Source organism: Mangifera indica, chromosome 2 (genome assembly GCF_011075055.1).
Source record: "Mangifera indica cultivar Alphonso chromosome 2, CATAS_Mindica_2.1, whole genome shotgun sequence".
Lineage (NCBI taxonomy): Eukaryota > Viridiplantae > Streptophyta > Magnoliopsida > Sapindales > Anacardiaceae > Mangifera > Mangifera indica.
In genome coordinates, this window is record NC_058138.1 from 24,001,133 (window position 1) to 24,024,262 (window position 23,130).

General features: G+C 33.8%; 3 protein-coding genes across 5 annotated transcripts; 2 read left to right on the forward strand and 1 right to left on the reverse strand.

Moving 5' to 3' along the window:
- Positions 1 to 1,334: 1,334 nt before the first annotated feature.
- Positions 1,335 to 8,983, forward strand: LOC123208428 (kinesin-like protein KIN-14G). The gene is made up of 21 exons (XM_044625951.1): positions 1,335 to 2,030; positions 2,440 to 2,606; positions 2,718 to 2,861; positions 3,244 to 3,498; positions 3,593 to 3,664; positions 3,789 to 3,857; positions 4,029 to 4,106; positions 4,294 to 4,371; positions 4,558 to 4,635; positions 4,788 to 4,907; positions 4,994 to 5,075; positions 5,161 to 5,256; positions 5,345 to 5,521; positions 5,608 to 5,714; positions 5,837 to 6,015; positions 6,108 to 6,269; positions 6,390 to 6,643; positions 6,730 to 6,893; positions 6,981 to 7,169; positions 7,841 to 8,346; positions 8,545 to 8,983. The coding sequence occupies exons 1-21, from the start codon at positions 1,913 to 1,915 to the stop codon at positions 8,675 to 8,677; spliced, it is 3,228 nt and encodes a 1,075-aa protein (XP_044481886.1). The 5' UTR covers positions 1,335 to 1,912; the 3' UTR covers positions 8,678 to 8,983.
- A 3,152-nt stretch (positions 8,984 to 12,135) lies between these two features.
- Positions 12,136 to 16,059, forward strand: LOC123208429 (probable protein phosphatase 2C 5). 2 transcript variants are annotated; one of them, XM_044625953.1, is made up of 8 exons: positions 12,136 to 12,301; positions 13,065 to 13,332; positions 13,638 to 13,809; positions 13,892 to 14,109; positions 14,218 to 14,325; positions 14,431 to 14,556; positions 14,645 to 14,877; positions 15,398 to 16,059. In XM_044625953.1, the coding sequence occupies exons 2-8, from the start codon at positions 13,123 to 13,125 to the stop codon at positions 15,615 to 15,617; spliced, it is 1,287 nt and encodes a 428-aa protein (XP_044481888.1). In that variant the 5' UTR covers positions 12,136 to 12,301; positions 13,065 to 13,122; the 3' UTR covers positions 15,618 to 16,059. The 2 variants fall into 2 exon arrangements, with proteins under 2 accessions (XP_044481888.1, XP_044481889.1); XM_044625954.1 differs by having other exon boundaries at positions 13,077 to 13,332.
- Positions 16,060 to 17,595: 1,536 nt separating this feature from the next.
- On the reverse strand, positions 17,596 to 23,018 carry LOC123200186 (wall-associated receptor kinase-like 20). Of its 2 annotated transcripts, XM_044615335.1 has the most exons (6): positions 22,546 to 23,018; positions 22,275 to 22,464; positions 22,037 to 22,136; positions 21,264 to 21,324; positions 21,007 to 21,094; positions 17,596 to 18,318 (listed from the first exon to the last, which is right to left on the reverse strand). In XM_044615335.1, the coding sequence occupies exons 3-6, from the start codon at positions 22,075 to 22,077 to the stop codon at positions 17,753 to 17,755; spliced, it is 756 nt and encodes a 251-aa protein (XP_044471270.1). In that variant the 5' UTR covers positions 22,078 to 22,136; positions 22,275 to 22,464; positions 22,546 to 23,018; the 3' UTR covers positions 17,596 to 17,752. The 2 variants fall into 2 exon arrangements, with proteins under 2 accessions (XP_044471270.1, XP_044471277.1); XM_044615342.1 differs by having other exon boundaries at positions 22,275 to 23,018.
- Positions 23,019 to 23,130: the final 112 nt, after the last annotated feature.

A 23,130-nucleotide genomic window follows, 5' to 3' on the forward strand; every position in this document is an offset into this window, starting at 1 on the left:
ACTACAAACAATGAATATAAAAACAGGTACAAACATTAACATGCTATCATATAATTCGATGTTATTTTAATTATGTTTTCAAAATTGCTATTCACATGATGACAGATTAACGTTTCATACTAGGTTTATATTCATTTTTAGTGTATTCAAAATTATTGAATACTATATATGTTCTATAATAATAAATATTTAGAATCTTAATAATGTATATTAAATATAGTTTTTATATTATTTATTTTTATGGGTAATAATTAGTTGTATATATTGTTATTACTTTGTGTATATATGTCATAATAATTAATGTACAATTACCTAATTATATAGTTATTTCCATATTATATATACAAACCCTAAACCTTAATGAATCCATTAATATGGATACCTTTAATGAAGTGAAAATTTTCGAATTTATTTAAAAAAAAACAATAAATAATTTGAACAAGAAGAAAATTAGATGGATGTTCTCAATTTAAGTGATTGATTATTAATTTATCGTGCATTAATTCATTAGGGTTTTACTATATTTGTTACAAAACCTTTCATAGAAATTCAATTAATTTTAGACATATTTAAAGTTGGCGAAAGTCTATTTAAATAATCTATATTAAAATCATAATATACAATTTAAATTAACTAATTTTGAACTGTCTAAAAATATCTAGGACTCCAATAAAATCAATTAAATAGATATAACAAAATAGTAATAATTTATATATATATATATATATTATATATATATATATATATATTGATAATTGGTCAATAAAATTTATAAATAGTTAAGGCTCTCTAATTATTTGTTACCATGTCCTAATCTAATCATCAATCTAATATTTACAAAATAAATTTACATGTAATTTTTAATAAATTTAATATATTAAAAATAATAACTTTACATTTGTCTCTGAATTTAATAATAAATATTACATTGAAAAAAAAAATCTATTATAACCAAATTGATGATTTTTTTTTCAATATTATTAAAATTTTAAAAATTATTTTTTCAATCAATTTAGCATTAATAATTGTGGGATAAATACCAAAATTTGTTATGATAATAAATATTTATAACTTTGATTAAAAAAATTTAAAAATATATTTTATAATTATTTTTATGCGAATAAATTATATAATATTATATTTTTAATAAAAAATAAAATTTAGGGATGATTTTTATTAGGTTCACAAAAAAATTTTTTGGAAGGAGAATTTTTATAAATAAATATAATTCTTTTTATATTTTTTAAAGGCTAAAAAAGAAAATAAGAAAATAGGAAAAAAGATAAAATTAGGCCATTTGCAAGCTCCCAAAAGCGCGAGGTTCGGAAGCAGGTTCGGTTTGCGGCTTTTCTCTTCAATATTAGGCCGAGACAACCCAAGAATCTTAGAGAGAAAACGAGAGAAAGTCTGAGAAAATTCTCATTCAAACAACACCTTTTTCTACTTCTATCTCTTTATGCATTTCTGTCTCTTTAATCTTCATCTTCACAAATAAAGAAAAAGCAAAAGCAAAAACAAAACAAAACAAAGCAATCCCAATTTCTGTTAGTAAATATTTCTAATGGGAAAATTGGAGTCCTGTGTCCAATTGTAAAGTTTGAATCTTTATCATCGTGGGGTTGCTTTGAAATGGTGGATTCTAATGTTTTTTTTTTTTTTTCTGTAAAAGATAGAATCCCAGTTTCTGTTTCAGCATTTTAATTTGTGTTTCATTGTAAAACTTGGATTTTTATCTTTGTGGGGTTGTTTTAAAGGGGTAGATTTTATTGATTTTTTGGTAAAAGAAACGATTGTAACAGGTATATGTTAAATGGGGAAGCTTTAAATTTGTGTTCAATCGTGGAGATTGAATTTTAATTTAGAGTAGGTGAGGGTTGAAGAGGAGTGGTTTTTTTTTTTTTGATTTAAAGAAATGGCAACAGAACAGGTTTTGTCACTCTCTGTTGCTTCTGTTGTGGAGGACATTCTTCAACAACATAATACAAGATCGAGGCCTATTGATTTGGCTTCAAGGAAAACTGAAGAGGCTTGTATGATCATCATTTTTTTACTTCTGTTTTTTTTTTTTTTTGATGTTTTTTCATAAATTTTGATTCATTTTGAGGTCCATTTTATAGCTTTGGTATTGTTATTGTTTCATTTCGATGTTCAACGTTCTTGATATTCATATAGAGATTCTTGCATTAATCCTGGAAACTCATTCTTCATTGAATCATTCAGAGATTATCATGGAATCTATTTAATTATTGATTTGATTGCATAGAATTTGGTAATGTAATTCTTTTTAGTATTGACATTAATATTGCAATTGAAAGTTGTTTTAGAGTTTATAACTAAATCCATTATTTGGTTTTCAAGTATTGGGAAGATTTCAGAAATAATTTTGTTTTTGGTCATTTGTCTAAAACAAACTCACAAGGTTGATAAACTGGTTTGCAGCCTTAAGAAGATATGAAGCAGCAGGGTGGCTGCGAAAGACGGTTGGAGTTGTTGGTGGTAAAGAATTTCCGGCACAGCCTTCAGAAGAAGAATTTAGGCTTGGATTGAGAAGTGGAATAATCCTTTGCACTGCCCTCAACAAGATTCATCCTGGAGCTGTATCAAAGGTATGGTCCAAGTTCAGCACGGTTTATAATTTTCAATGAGTTTCAGATTTTTTTTCCATTGTTAATTCATCTATTTGATGTTGTTGATGGTAATCCCTTACTTGTAATTAGGTGGTAGAGGGTCCTTGTGATGCTGACGATATTCCTGATGGGGCAGCTCTATCTGCATTCCAGTACTTCGAAAATGTCAGAAACTTCCTTGTAGCGGCAGCAGAATTGGGGGTTCCAGCATTTGAAGCCTCTGATTTTGAAGAGGTTAGTATTCAGTTTTTTGTACCCAGGAATGAGGGAGTGTCATTCAATCTTGCTTCAGTTTGTTTCTGATTTTTCTGTGAATTAGCATGGACTAAGATTAGTGGAAGATATAGTGAAATTTTTAATGTTAATTCTGAGGATTAGGTTGAGCGTTCAGGCCTTTGTGTTTTTGCTCCTATAAGATGCGGAGAAAACGGTCCTCCATGTCACCTACTTGATGAAACTCCATGATTTTTTCATAACCAAAAATTGTAGGGCTCAGTAGGACCCCATTTCGAACTTGAGTTCATTAGGTGGGTTCCAAGGATTTTTGGGTTACAGAAGATATGTTTTCCATTTTAAGGATTTTTTTTAAAAGAAAAGTTCGTTTTGGAACTTTCAGGGGGGGAAATCTGCAAGGATAGTGAACTGTGTTCTAGCCCTTAAGTCATACGATGAATGGAAGCAAAGTGGTGCACGAGGGTCATGGAAATATTCAGGGAATTTCAAACCTTCAAGCTTTACTGGGAAATCATTCATGCGGAAAAATTCAGAACCATTCAAGAATTCCTTTTCGAGGACCTCATCAATCGGTGAGAAGTTTCTAGAGAGTGAGCAGTCTTCAAATGGTGATCTTGGTTTTTACCTCAATGAAGCAGTTAGTGAGCTTTGCTGTTTTTGAATGTTTATGTTTCTCCTCTGATATGGAAAGAAGAACATGTCAAGAAACTTATTTGTTATCCAATTTGCAGGGATCCTCTCGCAACCTAAATGTTTTAGTCCGCTCAGTTCTTTCAGATAAGAAACAAGAAGAAATTCCAATGGTATGGGTTACTTTGGTTGTAATGTTAACCTTTGTTGCAAAATTTCTATAGATATTTGAAGATTCGAACTTTGCCTTTAATTTATTCATTTGAATTAAATGACCTTTTTTTCCCCTTATAACAGGTTGTGGAATCTATGCTATCTAAAGTCATGGAGGAGATTGAGCGTCGTGTGGCAAGCCAAAATGAGCTGGTGAGTTGCTTTCTTTCTTGCTAGTGTAAATTTTACCTGTATTCTAGTAATTACTGCCGTTAAGGTTCCTCACCAAGTTTTTGATATGATCATTGTGAAGGTTTTTTTTTATGGTGGAAATATTAAATTAAGCTTCTGCCAATGATTTAATTGCTTTTGATAATATGGCAGATGAAAGGAGCTTTAAAAGATATGGAAGCATCTTGTCTCAACAACTCTCTTTCAAGCACTATTAACACTGATATAGAGGTAGGGGTTACATTATAGATTTACTAAAATTCCAGCTGCATATTTGCACATACGTGGATTTTAATTTAGCTCACAAGTTAAATGTGTTTGCAAGACTGTCACATTTGAAAGGCCTTGGGTGACATTCTTCTAAATTGATGTGATTTTTAAGATGCCAATGATTTAGTTACATGTGGTAATATGGCAGATGGAAACAACTTCAAAAGATATGGAAGCATCTTGTCCCAATAACTCTCTTTCAAGAACTAATAACACTGACATGGAGGTAGGGATACATTATAGATTTACCAAAATTCCAGCTACGTATTTGCACATGTTTGGATCTCAATTTAGCTCGCAAGTTGAATGTGTTTGCTAGAATATCACGTTTGAAAGGCATTGGGTGACATTCTTTTAAATTGATGTGATTTTTAAGATGCCAATGATTTTTTTACATTTGGTAATATGGCAGATGGAGACAGCTTCAAAACATATGGAAGCATCTTGTCCCAACAACTCTCTTTCAAGAACTAATAACACTGATACGGAGGTAGAGGTTACATTATAAATTTACTAACATTCCAGCTACGTATTTGCACATGTTTGGATCATAATTTAGCTTGCAAGTTGAATGTGTTCATAAGAATGACACATTTTAAAGGCATTTGGGTGACATTTTCCTAAATTGATGTGATGTTTAAGATGGATGGTGAGTTTTCCATCAATGAAAAGAAGGATGAAGAGGGAAATCATGATGAAAAATCAGAAATTCAACATTTGAAACAATGCATGTTGGTTGAGCAACAACAAAGGAATCTCCAGGTAATTCAGATTACAATTGTGCTACATTTAGAATCTTTTTTCACCAGCTTTAAAGATTTGATTATAAATTATGTTGGTTCTTGTAGGAATTGAAAAAAACTCTACACATTGCAAAAGCAGGAATGCAACAATTGCAAATGAAGTACTTGGAAGATTTCAGTTCTTTAGGTGTGTTTTTGATTGAATTCATAGATACTTTTTCAGGGTTGTTAAAAGAGTAAGAATATATCTAATTCCTAACTTCCCTTTATAGGTAAACAATTGCATGGTCTAGCCTATGCTGCTTCAGGGTATCGGAAAGTACTTGAAGAAAACCGCAAGTTATACAATCAAGTGCAAGACCTAAAAGGTAATATTTTCTAATAGTTCACAATTAAATTCAACACCAAGACACTATTGGAACAGACTTATTTAACAGTTTTTTTATGTTTTTTTAGGTAATATTAGGGTGTATTGTCGGGTCCGGCCATTTTTGAATGGACAAGAGAACCGTATGAGTACTGTGGATAACATTGAGGAAGGGAATATAACAATTACCACCCAACTAAAGTATGGAAAAGAGGGACGGAAAACATTTAGTTTCAACAAAGTATTTGGACCTGCTGCAACTCAAGGTTAAGTCTTTATTTACCTCATGCTCGTAATAGTTCCTTGTCAGCATTTTTTCTTAAATCTTAAGACCTCTTTTCTTTTGTTACAGTGGAGGTATTTTCAGATACTCAAGCTCTGATTAGGTCTGTTCTTGATGGTTACAATATTTGCATATTTGCCTATGGCCAAACAGGATCAGGAAAAACTTACACTATGGTAAGATTCCATATAATCATGATATTAATATTGCAATAACAATCATCATTAGTCTTTTCTTTTCTTTTTCCCTTTTGATCAGTCAGATGACTAATCTTGTTTTTTGTTATTTACCAATCCAGACTGGACCAAAAGAGCTGACTGAGGAAGGTCTAGGTGTAAATTTTAGGTCATTGAGTGATCTATTTCTCATCGCAGATCAGAGAAAAGACACCATTAGATATGATATTTCTGTGCAAATGCTTGAAATCTACAATGAGCAAGTTAAGGATCTACTTACGACAGATGGTCAAAACAAACGATATCCTTTTTGACACAATTACACTTCTTTATATTGCTATGTGTTGCTCTTTACATCTCATTTTCAGATTTGCATTCTTAACTCTGAAACACATTAGAAATTCGTAACAGTTCTCAAAATGGAATTAATGTGCCAGATGCAAACCTTGTATCTGTATCAACAACTTCTGATGTTATAAATTTGATGGAACTTGGGCACAAGAACCGCTCGGTAGGAGCTACAGCGATGAACGATAGGAGTAGTCGATCTCATAGGTTTACTTAATATTGAACTATAAGTTTTTTTCATATTCATGCTTATTATGTTAACTATGATTATTTTTATTAAAATGTTTTATAATTAAGTGTTAACTTCTAAATTGCAAATACTTGCAGCTGTGTGACGGTTCACATTCAAGGTAGAGACCTGACATCTGGAAATATTCTTCGTGGTTCCATGCATCTTGTTGATCTTGCAGGGAGTGAAAGAGTTGACAAGTCAGAGGTGACAGGAGATAGATTAAAGGAGGCTCAACATATCAACAAATCTCTTGCTGCCCTGGGAGATGTGATTGCCTCTCTTGCTCAAAAGAATTCTCATGTTCCCTATAGAAACAGTAAACTTACTCAACTGCTGCAGGATTCACTGGGTAAGAAACTTAATTTGCTCTTGCCGTGAAAGGCGTCCTTCTCCTTTAAATCTCCTAACCTGTTAACTGGTTCTTATTTTTATAAGGAGGGCAAGCAAAGACACTCATGTTTGTTCACATTAGTCCGGAGCCTGAGGCCCTTGTTGAAACAATTAGTACACTCAAATTTGCTGAAAGGGTTGCCACTGTTGAACTTGGTACCGCTCGAGTTAACAAAGAGACTAAAGAAGTGAAAGAGCTTAAAGAACAGGTTCCTTCTCACTTACTTTATCTCTAAATTTGTGACAACTGTGTCAGCTATATAGTAAATATTTTATGCTTAATTGTCTGTCTTCAGATAGCTAGTCTTAAGGCAGCCTTAGCAAGGAAGGAAGAGACAGAGCATCTTCAATATACTCGACCTAACACCCCTGAAAGATCCAGTGTGAAGTCTAGCGGGTCTTCTCCTTCTCTTTCTAGCTGTTACAGTTTAGGAGACATCTACAACAATCTTAGGCAACCAGTGGAGGATGGCAGTAACATGCAGGTAAATATTTTCTCACATGATGGCATGTTTGTACTCTTCATATGCAAAGATTTTACCAGTGGTGTGTGCCTGTCCAAAGGTATATTGTGTTTATTTGGGTGCAAGCTGCAATCACCATCTTTTGCTAACATGAAGATTGTGCTAATTGCCTCGAGCAATGTGTTTCTAATAATATCACGCTTGTGTTGGGCATTGCTTGCATACTAGATATGCCAGTTTGTTGTGGTCCTCTCTGCATGTTGGGAGGCATAAATTGGAAAAATTTTTAAAAATGGAAACAAGACTAGTATCTGATGGGAATTATTCTGTCAGGAATATAGTCTTCAGAAGGCATCTTCCTGTTAGCTTTTACTATGTGTAACCAAGGATATGGACAGACATATAGATAAAGCAGTCCCTCATGTTATTTTCAGCTAGGGGTTAGGAGTTGATATCCTTATCAATATTAATAACTAAATGAAATCAAAAGAAGTAGAATGAAATTCCAGAATCCATACAAACTTAAGTTGAAAAATTATAATGTTGATAGGGTTTTGATTAACATTACCTCTCTAAATCCTTAAAACCGGTTGCATTCATTCATTTAAGTCCCATATGGAATGGAATTCCATTAAAAAGATGGAATTTCTTTTTGTTCCGCAAAATGGAATTTACATATATGCTGTATGCAGGTCCGGAACCAAGATGCAAAACTGAGAAGGAAAAGCCTAGATCCCCAATTGCTTGCAAGTTCACTGCCTTGGCCATCAGTTGGAATTCCTGTACTAAGTGAAAAGGATGACGAAAAGGAATTCACTTCTGGTGAATGGGTTGATAAAGTCATGGTGAACAAACATGACTTTTTAGTTAGCGATGATAACTTGCTAGGACAGTGTGAAGTAGACAACAGAGAGCAACCTGAAAGTTTATATCATGATCCAGCAAAGATATATCCGGAACAACCTGTGAATAGATCAACAGTAAACAAAAAGGATAGTCAAGATTCTGTGCAGAAGAGTCGGTATGAGATTGCTACCACCGATGAATCTGATCACGAGGCTGCGGCAAGTGATTGTTCAGAGTCAGACTTGCTTTGGCAATGCAATATTCCTAGAGTAGTTTCAACTACTCCTAAAGGACTCAGCACTAAAACAAAGAAAAATCCCACCAAATCTGTAACAAAGCTTACAGAAACAAGGTAATCTCTCTGATAACTAATAGCTTAAGTCATGTTTAAGGAAGCATTATACCTCTAGGACACAATAAGCATAGTGCAAATAATGCTGTCCTTATTTCATCTAGCAAACTAAGGCCAATTTCTTCAGGCTTGCCATTGTGCATTCTTAATATACAATAGTTTTGATAATTTTATTTTATTCTCATTTGCTGTAATCAGGAGTTTAATTCCATCGTTAATTCCCTCGCCACCAACCCGGAGACTATCCACTGGGAATGCTCCATCCTTGCAGAAGTCTGGAAGGCAGCCAGTTCTTGTTGATGGGAAGCGAAAAATGCGACCTGCTAAGTGAATATACCATATGCGTTGTGGAGAGAAGTGATATTTTCCTTTTACGTTTTTTCCTTTGTCTATCATTCTTTAGTTGTAGAAAGAGAGGTTTTCACATATCAAATTGCAATGTTCAAGTTGTCTTTGTTTCTTGGTGGTGATCTTGATATGTTTGGTGTCCCACCTTGTTGATTTTAATTTGTTTATATGGGTGATGAATTTGTAAATTCTCCTTTATTTTGCTTCAGCTTTTGAATCTCATAATAGAAACAGAAAGAAAACATTTACCCAAATGAGAGAAAAAAGAAAGATTGTTTACAAACTCATACATCTATTTGTGTTCTTGTTGCTTTCATTCACTTTGAGATGCAATGCAAATGCAATTATGATCAATTCCATCACTGTATATATAATGTAACACTGACACCAAACCAACGTTGTTTTGAATTAGGCAGAACATTGTTTTATCTGCAGACATGAGTCGTTCATGAGCCTGTTAAACTGAACAGGCGAACGCCCTTATGACTCAAGTTTGAAAGTGTGGGAAACCTGTGTTTCAAGCTCAAGTTTAACCTGTGGCCGTTTGTTTAGAGCTAGAACAAGTTAAGTTGGTAATCAAGTTCGAACAATCTAAATTCGAATCCAGCCCTAATAGGTAGCACAGTGAGCTGGAAAAGGCCTTGAAGATGATTCTGTATCATATTGAGAAGGCCTTGAAGATCTTTGCTGGATTCTGTATAACATATTGAGAAGGCATTGACTTATCCTGCGTCTGCTGACCCATTATTCTATTTCAGCAGACTTATTACGCCAACTTGGCTCTAAAATGGAGGTGAATTCTAGTTGGAAACGTAATGTAAACATGCCCCAAAAGTATTATTATGCTTTCATATTGATCAATTCCATCTGTCGGATGAACGCGTATTGTGAATAAATGAGGAAAGTTAACAACAAATTCAATATTTAGTTTATGCAAATAGAATAGATTTAAGTAGAGCAAATCCAAATAAGAATTAGTTCAAATCATAAGTAGTTAGCTCGAATTCAAACTTCATTCGGCCTATTGGTAAACAAAATTTTAGTTTAAATTCAGTTAAACCCATAAATAAAAAACTCAAATTGATTTGAATAATAAACAATACTATTAGAAAGAATGATAAGTCCTAAGAAAAATTGAAGAAGAATTGTCGAATCGAATTGAAGTTTCAAATCAAATTCCAAGCATTCCGGCTGGGTATAGCTTCTAGATCGGAATCCACCCCTATGTGAAAGGGAGTTGGGTTATGTTTGGTGTTGCCACTGGTGAGAATAGCAGTAACCCTTGTCAGAAATATCCAACAAACATCCACTTGTTCAACGTCAACTTTCCAGCTGGGTTCCAAAAAACAACCCCTTCAAATGAGTGGCTAAAACTCTAAGTGGGGTACCAAAAACACATGGCCAAGTCATCAAGTCTTTGATGTTTGTCTTGTCTTTTTGTATTTAGGTTACCATTGCTTTACAAACCCACCCGTCATCGTGTCACTACCACACCACCACCACCTCAATTAGTACTAGCTTGAATCTAATCAAATTGAGTTGTATTCAAAAATTAGTTTGGTATATTTTGAATTTATTTAAATCAAATTCAAACTAAATTTAAGTAAAAAAATAAATTTATTTTTTAAATTGAATCAAATTTAAATTAAAGAGAATTTATCTTAGTTTGATTATCAAGACAAACAGATAGTTTAATTCGATTGAGTTTACTCATGTTTGATTTGAATTATATCAATTAATTATCAAATTGATATCATTTTATCAATAAATTATAAATTTAAAGCACAAATACAAACTGTAAATTTAAACTAAACTTCTAACTTCCCGTTTAAAAATCAAATCAAACTCAACCTATTTTTAATAAGAAATAAGTAATTGGCAACTTGGAATTGTATTATTATAAGTGCATAAATAGCCATTAAACTATTTGGGGATAACTTATTCTGAAGAAAGACTTAAAACATAAAATGTTTTTGTTGTCTAATGACAATAGTAATGGTAAAAATGATTCTAAATCTATAACTGTTACTTATATATATACAAAAACTGATTATATGTGTTATCAATAATGATAAATATTTTAAATAATCTTCGAAAATAGTATCTTACCTGAAGTATATTTATACACTCTATTTCATATTGTTCAAATAATGTCGTGTTATTGTTATTGTTAAAAACCGTAACAATATAATTTGAGACATTTGCTAGTTTGTTTACCCTAATTTCCAACAACATTGAATATTTTTAAATGATTCGAGTGAACGAAAACAAGATGCAACGAAATTGGCCTTCCGAAATTCTTGAAACTAACAACTTATGGTGTTTGGTGTTGATTAATTGACAATCAAACATTGCTTCATAGATCAAACTATTATTATTATAAACATTTTGCTTTGCCTCAAGTCTTCCTTCACCCACCTAATTTTTGCCAACCAAACACACCACTTTTTGTATGATAAGAGGAACAATTTTCTAGCACAAAGCTTCTTCTGGGTCAACACATCTACTAAATGACTATTCTACCCTTATACACATTTTTAAGAAAAAAGTAATTTTTATTAGATTTTCAGTGCATAACATATATTTCACTCATGGAAAAGAAATATGTATTATGTTTTTATGGAAATAACTAATATCTAGACATATTTGATTGATTTGAGAATTGTCCTAGGTGAATTTAATATTCAAAATAATTTAGTTTGAATCTATATTTAATTTGAATAAATTATACTTGAATTAAAATTTTAATTTGGCTTGAATTTGGAGACTTATTGATACTTCTTTATTAGAATTCTTTTTTTTTTAATGATTTTTTTGAATATTCTTTATTTTTTAGTCATTTTTTTCTCATAATTTTATTTTATTTTTGATGTTATTCACTATTAAGATAACTTAAACTTAGATTTGAATTTCATATTTTTAATATAAGTCTTCTATTTAAATTTGATTTGATTAAAAAAATTAAAAAACATATATAATAGTAATAAAAATAGATAATAATACATGGTAAAAAAATCTACCCTAATTCACAAAAGAGTAATACTATGTGTACCCACTTTGGGTACACAAATATATACACACTCATATGTGTCATCATATGATTGATTATTGTTTTATTCTTAATTCAAAATCATCCAATCACATAATGACACATATAAATATGTACATATTTGTGTACCTAAAGTGGGTACACATAATTTTATTGTTCACAAAAACCTATGAGAGAATCTCCAACGTCAATTCAGAGTGAACAAACAAGAAAACAAGAAAGTCATGAACATTTACGAAAGGTCAGAAAGGGCAAAACCGTCAAAAAAATCAAATTAAGGGCAAAATAGTCATTTTATCTTTAAGACGTGCTTCAGTTACAACGAAAATGTAGGACAAAAATGTCATTATGGAACATTTTGTCCTAAAATCACAGCCTTTTCTCACTCTCTCTAGATTCCTCTACCAATCAAATCAAGCCACAGTCTCTCTCTCTCTTAGGGTTTATTTTTATTTTTTAATTTTTTGGACCTTAGTGGGTTTTTATTTCTTGTAACGGAGTGAGTGTGTTGGGGGATTGAGTGTTCAATCTGCTGTGCTTTCTTCTTGATCTGCTAATGTGAGTTTGGGGTTACTTCTCAAATTTCCCTTCTTGTTTTTCTTCTTCTTTTTTTTTTTGTTGCTAGTACTCATAAATTTTTTATTTTTATTTGAAAAGATTGAATTTTGTGAGGGAACTCATCTGGGTTTCTGTTGATGCGTTTTGTCTTAAAGTTGATTTACTCTTTGTTCAGAAAAAAATTTTGATTTGTTTTAGGTGGTTAACTTTCGGTAATTAGATTAATTAGTGTCGTATTTTAAATTTATTTTATTTTGATACGTGGCTGGTTTAGCTTACTGAGCAAGGATCGCAGTTGATTCCTATGTGTTCTAAGTGGTGAAAGATTAATGAAGAAACTTTGGTTGATTGGTTCTGATAGTTTCTTGTTGTGGGTTGTGTTTGTTTTCTTGCTGGTTTTTGGTAATCATTTGTTATTTGACTATGTGTGCTGCATTGTATTGAATTGATATGTAGCTGATTCTGGATCAGTTAGGGAGATTTATGTAATCTGCTTTTTGATTTGGTGTTTGAATCAGTTAGGGTTGTGTTTTTTTTTTGCTAGTTTTTGGTAATTATTTGTTATTTGACTATGTGTGATCCATTGTATTGAATTGATATGTAGCTGATTTTGGATCAGTTGGGGAGACTTATGTAATCAGCTTTTTGATTTAAATAGGTTTAATTGTGTGAATTGTGTTTGATACTATAAATTTGCTACTATGTTGAAGTTTTTCTTATACATTGCATTGACATTGTCAAAAGGCTCTAATTTATTCTTTAGGTGGTTGCTTAGGGTTCTCTTTGAAAGGGTCTCAGAAAATGTTGAAAAATAAACAAACATGAGCCAGAGTGAAGTATCACGAATGAAGCCTCCTCTTGTTCCCCTTGCGACTTTGATTGGTCGCGAATTGAGGAATGAAAAGGTTGAGAAGCCTTTTGTGAAGTTTGGACAGGCTGCTTTAGCGAAAAAGGGAGAGGATTACTTTCTGATAAAACCCGATTGCCAGAGGATTCCTGGAAATGCATCAACGTCATTTTCCGTCTTTGCAGTAATTCTTTTTCACAAATTTTTGTATAATTATGTTACTGTCTGTTGGTTGTCGAGAACAATTAGAGGGGACAAAGAAAAGTATAACAGATAATAATACTATTACATATTTAACCAGGAAATTGATAGATTCTCTTAGATTAAGTAAAAGGCTTGTGTTTAGCTTCTGGTGAGCAAGAAAAGAAGGTTTTTTTTTTTTTAAATTTTGGCATCCTTTCCAGCCATGTAGAAAGCTTTTATACGTGTATTCATATATACCCCTGTTATTCCAAGTGCCCATAGGTCTTATTACTGGTTTATTGGCAGATATTTGATGGGCATAATGGTATATCAGCTGCCATATTTGCAAAGGAGAACTTGTTGAATAATGTCTTGAGTGCAATCCCTCAAGGCGCTAGTAGGGATGAGTGGCTTCAAGCCCTTCCTCGGGCGCTTGTTGCAGGTTTTGTAAAAACTGACATAGAATTTCAACAGAAAGGTATGTGTCAGTGTTCCTTTTATTTTCGTCCAAACTTTATTTTCTTGGCATGCTTATCTTTATGGTACAATGTTATTTACAGGTGAAACTTCTGGGACAACAGTGACATTTGTTGTGATTGATGGGTGGACTGTGACTGTTGCATCTGTCGGTGATTCTCGATGCATATTGGACACCCAGGGTGGTGTTGTTTCACTTTTAACTGTTGATCACAGACTGGAAGAGAATGAAGAAGAGAGAGAGCGTGTCACAGCAAGCGGGGGTGAAGTTGGAAGGCTGAATGTTTTTGGAGGCAATGAGGTATAAAAATTTCATTTACCAGTACTATTCTTAGCCTAAAATTCTCGGGTCCATATTCTTTAGTCAACTTTCCCTTTTGAACTGGTCCAATCTCAATGTGGCTTATAGGTTGGCCCCCTACGTTGCTGGCCTGGGGGATTATGTCTTTCGAGGTCAATTGGTGACACAGATGTTGGAGAGTTCATTGTTCCAATACCACATGTTAAGCAAGTGAAGGTGAGCACTTTTGTTATTTTGGCTGAAGGTTTGTTGTGGTTTATATTCTCCAACTCAATGTTTAAAAAAAATTATGTTTCTCAAATATATATTGTGTTTACTTAGCTTTCAAACGCTGGAGGGCGACTCATAATTGCTTCTGATGGTATATGGGATGCATTAGCTTCTGATATGGCAGCCAAGGCTTGCCGGGGTCTACCTGCGGAGCTTGCTGCCAAGCTGGTGGTTAAGGTTAGCACACTTTGATCCCTTCTTTTTCATCCAGGACAGTACTATTCTTTTTGGCTGCTTGTTAACTTTTTTTTTTCTCTGTACTCAGGAGGCTCTGAGGTCAAGAGGCCTGAAGGATGATACAACCTGCTTGGTTGTTGATATTATACCATCCGACCATCCTGTCCCAGCTCCAACACCAAGGAAGAAACAGAATATGCTTAGTTCATTTATCTTTGGGAAGAAAGCTCAGGATTCTATGAACAAAGCATCAAATAAGCTCTCTGCTGTTGGAGTTGTGGAGGAAATATTTGAAGAGGGTTCGGCTATGCTTGCGGAAAGGTTTGACTTCCCCCGCATATGATGTAACAGCAGTTTGTATTTTTGTTTCAGTTTTCTATTCTTTTACCGATACATGCATGCATAGAGACGTAAATACATAGCTATGTGTGTAAAAAACTTAGTTTTAATAAAAGATAAAAAGACATGCCACTAAACAAAGACAGAAATATGCACAGCTTGTGACTGCAAAATATTAAAAGTTGATTTGAACCCGGTGTTGCCCAGAATGATTTTTTAATGATCAAACAGGAGACTTATGGAATGGATTCTAACTGGATAAACTACTAATTCAACTTGACTAGCTAAGAAGAGTTGCCTGATTAGGATATTCTCAATGAACTAGAAAGGACGGACTTAATGTAAAGTTTTCCAAATTAATGTCCTTAATTTTTCTGCCGGCTTGCTCAATTCAGTAACAACCCTTTAATCGATGCAAGTGATGGAGTTATTTATAGAGAAGGAACCATTAGTTTTTTGAAGTGATATCTCTCAAAATTCTTTCTGTTTGTTGGTTTTGCAGGTTAGGTAAGGATTTTCCATTGAACAGTTCAGGTTTATTCAGATGTGCAGTCTGCCAAGTGGATCAACCACCCAGTGATGGCTCATCAGTAAACTCAGGGCCTTTTTTCTCACCTTCATCAAAACCATGGGAAGGACCCTTTCTCTGCGCTAATTGTCGGAGAAAGAAAGATGCCATGGAAGGAAAGAGGCCGAGCCGAGCAACAGTAATGACATATTAGTTATCCATTTAATAACAAAGTAAATATTGGTAAGTTTTTCCCTGGCAGTGTGAGCATGTTTGGTTTTTCCCGTTCCGGAGGTGATTTAATAGATATTTGTAAGAAATGAGGTAGAAATATAGAGAGTAGATGCTTTTTCTTTGTTGTTGTGGGATTTTGGTTTGTGCTTGAGTATTGTACTGAGTCTACTGACCAGCTGAGACCCAAAAAGAAAAAAGGTGCTTATCTGATGGATATGTTTGTCACAGTTTGATTGCTAACAGTTTGAATTTGTAAGTAAAGCAAAGAATGCATAGTGGCAATATCCTATTGCTACGCCAATTTCTATGTTTGTTTGAGAGTTTAACTCATTATTTGCTCCTGGAGTATGATGTATTAGAAATATTCATATACTATTTATATATGTTTACTAAAGTAGTAAAGCATTTGCAAATTTCAGGAACTTGGCAATATGTATTGGGTTGCTTTTGTATTTGTGCTTGTGGTATTGTGTTAGGGATCTAACTACTCTGTGCTCAGCCAGAAATTGAAGAAAAAAGTAAGTCTGATTTTATTGATAAAAGGGTATTTGCAAAGATAAATTGAGAGTTCGGGAGTCTGAAATCTCTTTACTTTGGTCATTTAAGGTGTCTAAGACCTTCCAAAACAGCTCAAATGATTGTCCACTATTAAAAGTTTGCTTAAAAGCCTAATTCTCTAAAATTGTGGCATGTGTCCTCAAAAACCCCAACTCCTAAGATGTACGAATTAAAGGATATGCAATTAAGAGATATTATAAACTTCTTTTGAACCTAAGAAATTGCTCATTGAATCAGAAGATGGCTCTAACCTTTTTATTTTAAATTAAAACTCCTGTAATCTGAGGCATACTTTCTGTGGATCTCCTAAAATTAGCAAAGAAACAATTTTCATTTCACCTCTCTTGTTTGTATATAAGCATTACTACCAATGCTCATTAACTTTGTTATGTTGAAGCAGTTTTTATTTCCAGAAGGAGCCCCCTACAAGCCAGGTTGTACTAAAATTGATTGTTCATATATTTTAATCTTACTGTATCATAATATATACATTTCCAGAGCATTGTTATAAGCCAGACTGGTTGGTCCAATTGAGAACCAGTTCCAAATCTAGTTCATTGAGTGGTTAAAATCTATTTTAGTCATTAAACTAGATTGACCCAAGATTATACGGTCCAACCAGCTGACCGGACCTTAAATCCTTGCCCTGAAAGCTTAAGCGATTTCTGGACTTGGTAAAACATAAATGATGTAGGCCTTCAAGCTTATTTTACAATGTTTTAGCAGAGTATTCAACGAACAGGATCAGGATAACATTTTCCATTCTGCACTCTGCAAACTTTATTGGACCAATTTTCCATTAAATATAATCAAACTTTAACAGCGTCTTTCAGAATTAAATAGCTTACTTGTTGGGAGTGTCTCTCATGATTGATTAATGGATTTTCACCTTTAAAAATTCAAAACCAGAAAAGGGGCTCAGCTCCCCGTTAGCCTGATTCCAAATAATAAATAATATAATAGTATAAGATCCACTATATGGGATTCAAGCAGGATAAAGAGATGCACTTGATAACAAGAAAAGGAATGGGAAGATCATTCATTTATCAAAAAAAAAGAAACTTTGACACGGAACTGAAAAAACACTTAGCATGCTGTACAAGCTTGTTAACACAAACATAATATGTAAATACAACAAAAACTTAGAAACTTGATGCCTCTTTCCCTTCTGATTTTGACAGACATTTTAGGATGCTCATGGCCAATCATGATGTACACACATGTTATCGTAAAAAAAAGTTGTTTCCATTTTTCAAAGAGGGTCATGATTCTGTAAATAAAGTCTGGAGTGGGATGCGAGTATCATGTCATCAGTCTTTTACTTAAATAAGATGTCATCTGAACATGTATTCACTTTAAAAACCATCCATCACGATAATAGAGGAAAAAAGGTAAACACGTGTGCTAATGAGATTTTATTAGACAAACAAACGTTGAAGCAATACGTTCATAAAGACTTACATATTTAAAGACAAAGGTACCCTTTTTGCAAGTGATAACAGACACCTGCATTACACAAGATGTAACACTGAATGGTCATGGCTTTAGAACTGCTACTTAGTTGGGAGGCAACCATTGCAGCTCAATACCATAGTTCCAGGAATCAATGGTATCTCCAGGCTTTATATCAACCACAGAAGTATAAGCAGTGCAGCCTCCAACCCTGACCCTAATCCTATGAGCATTCATGGCTGAATCTTTCAAGTAATGGCAGCAAAGGGTGCCTGAGCACCAGCTTCCTTCTGGAGCCTTCTCCTCAAACTGCCTGCAGAAGCTAGTCGAAGAACAGTTCAATGGTGACAGAAGTATTCTATCAGAACAGTTAAATAGCATGACAGTGTTATGAGTAGATATATTAAAGGGTGAATCATCATCTATCCTAAAGCCTCCTAAAGATAAATCAGAAGAGTCACAAGTGTTATTGAGTATTGAAGGAGGGCTTATAACAAGCTTATAAGAAGTGGGATTAATGCTGATGATATTATAGTAAAAACCCTCAGCTGACTGAAATTGCAGAATGTCATTGTTGCAAAACACTTTATACCTGGGGTCTCCACAGTTTTCACCAGCACTAAGAGGATATGGAACTTCAATGCTGCCACATTTCGGGCAAGAATCATTGCCTGAAACATGGGATATTAAGGTGAGTATGAAATATATCACAAGCACCATTTTCACTCTTGTTTAGAGACCTAAAACTAGGGATAATATTTGAATGAAGCAAGAAACACTACGGACTAAGTGCCTATTTATACACCATTTATGACTGAGCTGTGAAAACAGAACTACAAATGAAAAGAAAGCAACAAAAAGAATTCAAAAGCCAATCAAAGTGCAGTTTCCTTGGTGCATTTCCACTTGTCCCATGACTAGACACCTGTCGGTATGTCTGATATGTTGGCATCATTTAAATATACAATCACAATGACAAATGATTTAAATAGTTAAAAATATGCGACATGCCCGCATAAAGTTTGAAGCTAATTAGGTATAACTTGTACCGCCCAACTAAATCTGTCACTGAATATTAAAGTACAAAGCTGCTTGTCTGTCATTCAATAATTCAGCCATTAGTTTGGCTTCCATATACCTGAAGAGGCAACGAAAAACAAAAGTGACACCCAAATATAGCAAGAAAACAGAAAACTCCATGGGACAAAAACAGCTAGAGTTGTGACCGAAAGTATAAAAAATATCAAATGACTGCAAACACCATAGAGTATTCCACCAACTGAAGCACAGCCCCTTGAAAGTTAATTATAATAGTATCTCTGATTTCAATTAATAGGCCATTAGTTAAGTTTAAACCAGATGACAAAAAGATAGTAAAAATCTAGAGGAAGTTCAAGAGGCATGTCGTTCAGAGCTTTGTGCAGAAGGGTGCATGAACTTATAAAATAATACATGAGTGCCTATACTTCATCCTGTTCTCTGGATTTCTTTTATATGGGTCAAATGATTCTTTCAGCACACATCACGGAATTAAGGTATAAACAAACTGGCACTTGGATTCCACTTTCCTTGTTTAGAATATCTAGGGTCCATCTGGCCTTTGAGGGGATCCCATTTTCTAAAGTAGTCCTATCCAAGTAATAAAAAAACTTGGGTTGGTCCAAAGAGGTAAGGGAAGACAGACAAAGTCCCAAAGGTAGTGTTAAGCTATTTGATTTCACAGATTAAAACATTAATGTGTGGATGTGGCAATGCTCACTAGGTCAAGAGATAGTGCATATTAAAATCACAGTGTGGAATCCTATAAGGCAACAGTTTACAATATTCCCAACCTTGAAATGACTCCAACATGCTAAAAGCTATAAATGTGACAGACGCTCAGCAAAGCTACAAGAATATTAAATCACAGATTGCTCATAATAACATCATCACTTAGATCATCATGGTATAATTTAACAAAGCATAATCAACTTCTCCAGAACAGATCATAAAATCTTTTAGTAATTTGCAATAAATGTTTATATCACCAAGTCATCTACTAAATGGAAATTGCGTGCAACCAACTTTTTCAAGCATTTCTCAGCACATCAATGATAATGACCGATTCACATCATACACAGAGCCTTCAACTCAAGCATCAACCAAACTTGAAACATGGGATGCACCCTAAAATGCTGGAACACAGAATTTAATAATGTCAAAGGAGAAAGGTCAAAAGAAGTGAGAACACTAATGCTACCAACCATCAAAATTTTGTTCTGTTTGAGACCTAAAACTAATGAAGGTGCTACCTTTTTGATATTCTGTGTCCAGTACCTCAGTCCTACATAAAATCTGGTTAAATTGAGTTCTCCTGGTCTGCAATCAAGTGCTGGGGGGCTCTGAAAAACTATGCAACAATATGTGGTCTTTACTATTGAGACTATAATAATCGCAATATCATGGACACTTCTCTAAATGCTTGTATGTCATTTGCCTTCAAATGACTATGAAAAGAACTGACATCATAAAAGAAATCAAGTTTCCTCAAACCAAAAAAGAGGGTGAGAAACAGAAATGTTTTGTTTCAAAGCTGATTTTGGATGAGTTCTCAGCATCATTTTTCACATAGGCAACAGTCTAGCGGTAGGCTTGGTTTAAAGTTTGAAAATAGTCAACCTTCGCATGTAAATTAAACTACATGTGCATCAGAATACACAACGTCATATTGTGGTTTTGTTTAGTGTTAATGCTTATTTATGACATTTAATGTTTCACTCACAGTGGAATATATATTATACTTTTCGTATTGTGTAAGCTACAATTTTCTTGTAAGTTGAAACCTAACTACTAATGACTTCGGTCAAGTCAAGTTACGCAGATTCTTTGTTCTACCAGGATAGATTACAAATTACCCTGAAAAATATGAGATGAAACTTCTCTATTCACCAGAAAGTTTCAGCTGAAATGACTTGTAATGCAGTTGAATTTCTGGCTAGAAATAAAACAAACTTATTTTCTAACATCAACATCATGACTAAAATGAATATTCTGATTACAAAAAATTCACACTTGCTTTAGCAGGTAAACAGTGAAGCCAAAAGGGACCAAAACATTCTGCTAGTGTCTGAATATTAATCCCCACTTTTGGCTTTTACAAATATCATATCAAATCCCCTCAATAAATTTGCCTTTTTCATTCTGAAAGAATAAGAGGAGAGAAAGGGAAAACAGGCAGAGATAATTGCTTTCTGAAGATAAAATAAGGGAGGACAAGATGACCCAAAAAAACCAGGTCATGAATAGAAACAATAAACAACTAAACCATCATTTGTCTTGGACGGTTACAATCAGACAACCTAAATTTATGTTTTTCTTACGGAAGTTAGAAGCTCCAGCTACTTTCACTTTCCACAAATAACTTTTCAACAATGTGCCCACTGACTTTCGGTTTAAACAATCCTTCTCCTGCCAGTAAAATAAAGTGCGAGGATCACACAATCAAGAAAATAGAAGAAAAACTTCTACTACCAAAGATTCCTACTAGATTGGGAAGAAATGGCATTATTAAGAAAGGCGGTGCCATAATGGTGGGCCATGTAATCGTTTGGAAGTATGGTGAGAGAAGAGAACTTACACAAATCCTCAAAAGGATTTTTTTGCTGATGCTTTCTGGGTCTTTATAAGGCGAACTGTCCCTGCAGGCGATAATTTAGAAAGCAACCAGGCGAGAACCACACAATGTACAGCATCATAGTTGAGTATATTATCCTTTCCAGCAATCTACAAATTACTTCATCACACCCACCCGACCCTCTCGGAATAGGAAATAAAGAAATAGTGTCAAACCATGATGAACACTGATTATAAAAGCGATTTAAAGGAGTTTTCTTTGTGTATGGCATTCCAAGATTTGGATTTCTGCATGACATCGTGTAATCTTGATAAATAATAAGTTCGTCGATTTGGGACCCTTGTACCCTTTTATCAGTAAACTGTTAACCCAAAAAAAAAAAAAGGAACAGTACACTACTAGGTATAATGGAATCAAAATTGTCTTTCTTTGCTCTAATGGAAACATTAGACTAAATGATGTAAACGTAGATCAAACTTATTGTAGTTAAACCAAAATTTTGATAAAGAGAACATGAGGATAAGTCTATGCAAAGCCAATGTATTCATCATCTCCATATTTTAGCAGCAGAGATTCACAGTTTTACATCTCTCTATCTTTCAGAACTTTCAGGGAGGCTTTCTTACTTAAGCGATATACATATCCATTTTCGTAGGTAGTATCAAAGAGTGGGCGGTTATCAAAATAGTTGCTTTTCGGAGCTTATCACTTAAAAAAGGAAGTAAGCAGGAAACATTCTGAAACAATAGCATTAAGAAAACAATACATTTTTTTACCAGTAAGTGCGGAAGAGGCAACAGAAGTCAACCACCATCATTATGAACACATTATCTCTGAGACATACTTAACTTCACCTTAATGCTGTCACTGTAAACTCTGGTTTCAGTGTCACCATCAAAATAAAATGAAGAGCTGTATCAAACCTCCGTTCATTAAACCAAAAAATAGGAGAAGTTTTGTTTGCATATTCCTTTAATAAGTAAAATTTGGCTTTCTTAAGACATGGATGCATACCTTTTAGAAAGTTGTTGAACTGCATATGCCCCAACTAATTCATTATGCACAGCAATCTATGCCACAGGGAAGGCTTCGGCAAGTCTTTGGTCAAGCATTTCCCCTATTCTAACTGAAAAACTGGTTACAGTTCGACCATTTCTCAATATTTTTTGCACAGGAGCTTCTGAACTCTTCCACAAATAATTGCCTGCTAGAATCACTAATACTATAGTTAAAATTTTCATCTAAAAAGAAAAACAGGCAACCTATATTAATTTTGTAACCATACTTCCGATGCAGAGCAATTGGAGAGTAAATAAGTCCCTGAAAAAACAGCAAAATTCTGAGGGTTGTTCCAGCTTCACAATCACAAAGATCATGAAGTCAACAAAGACAGAACGATGAAAATAAATTTAAGAAAAACTTTCATTTTCCAGGTTCACAACATAGTGCAGAAATCAAGATTCAAAATACAATTTCTTCTATTTCTTAAATTTTCGAGCAATGAATTGAAGGGTCCTTATTTGTTGAAATGACAAGTGAAATCTAATGGCTCCTTTCTTTTCAATCTTCAATGCAAATTATCACCGAAAGGATAAATATTCAACAATAGCCACATGAAATGTCAACACTAGCCCTATCAACTTCTAAGAAAACACACTAAGACGTCAATCATATTGAAGAAACTAATTTCTTCCTAAAAGAATAAAGTTATATTAAATATTTTATGCACGCTGCGGAAACTTCAACCCCTTTTAGGATCCATACCTTGGGGTTGTAACTTAGGCTTAACACCAAGATATTCATCAAACTCTTCTTCCATTTTATCACTGTTCTGACCATCTATGCCATCAAGAGACTCACCCACATCTTT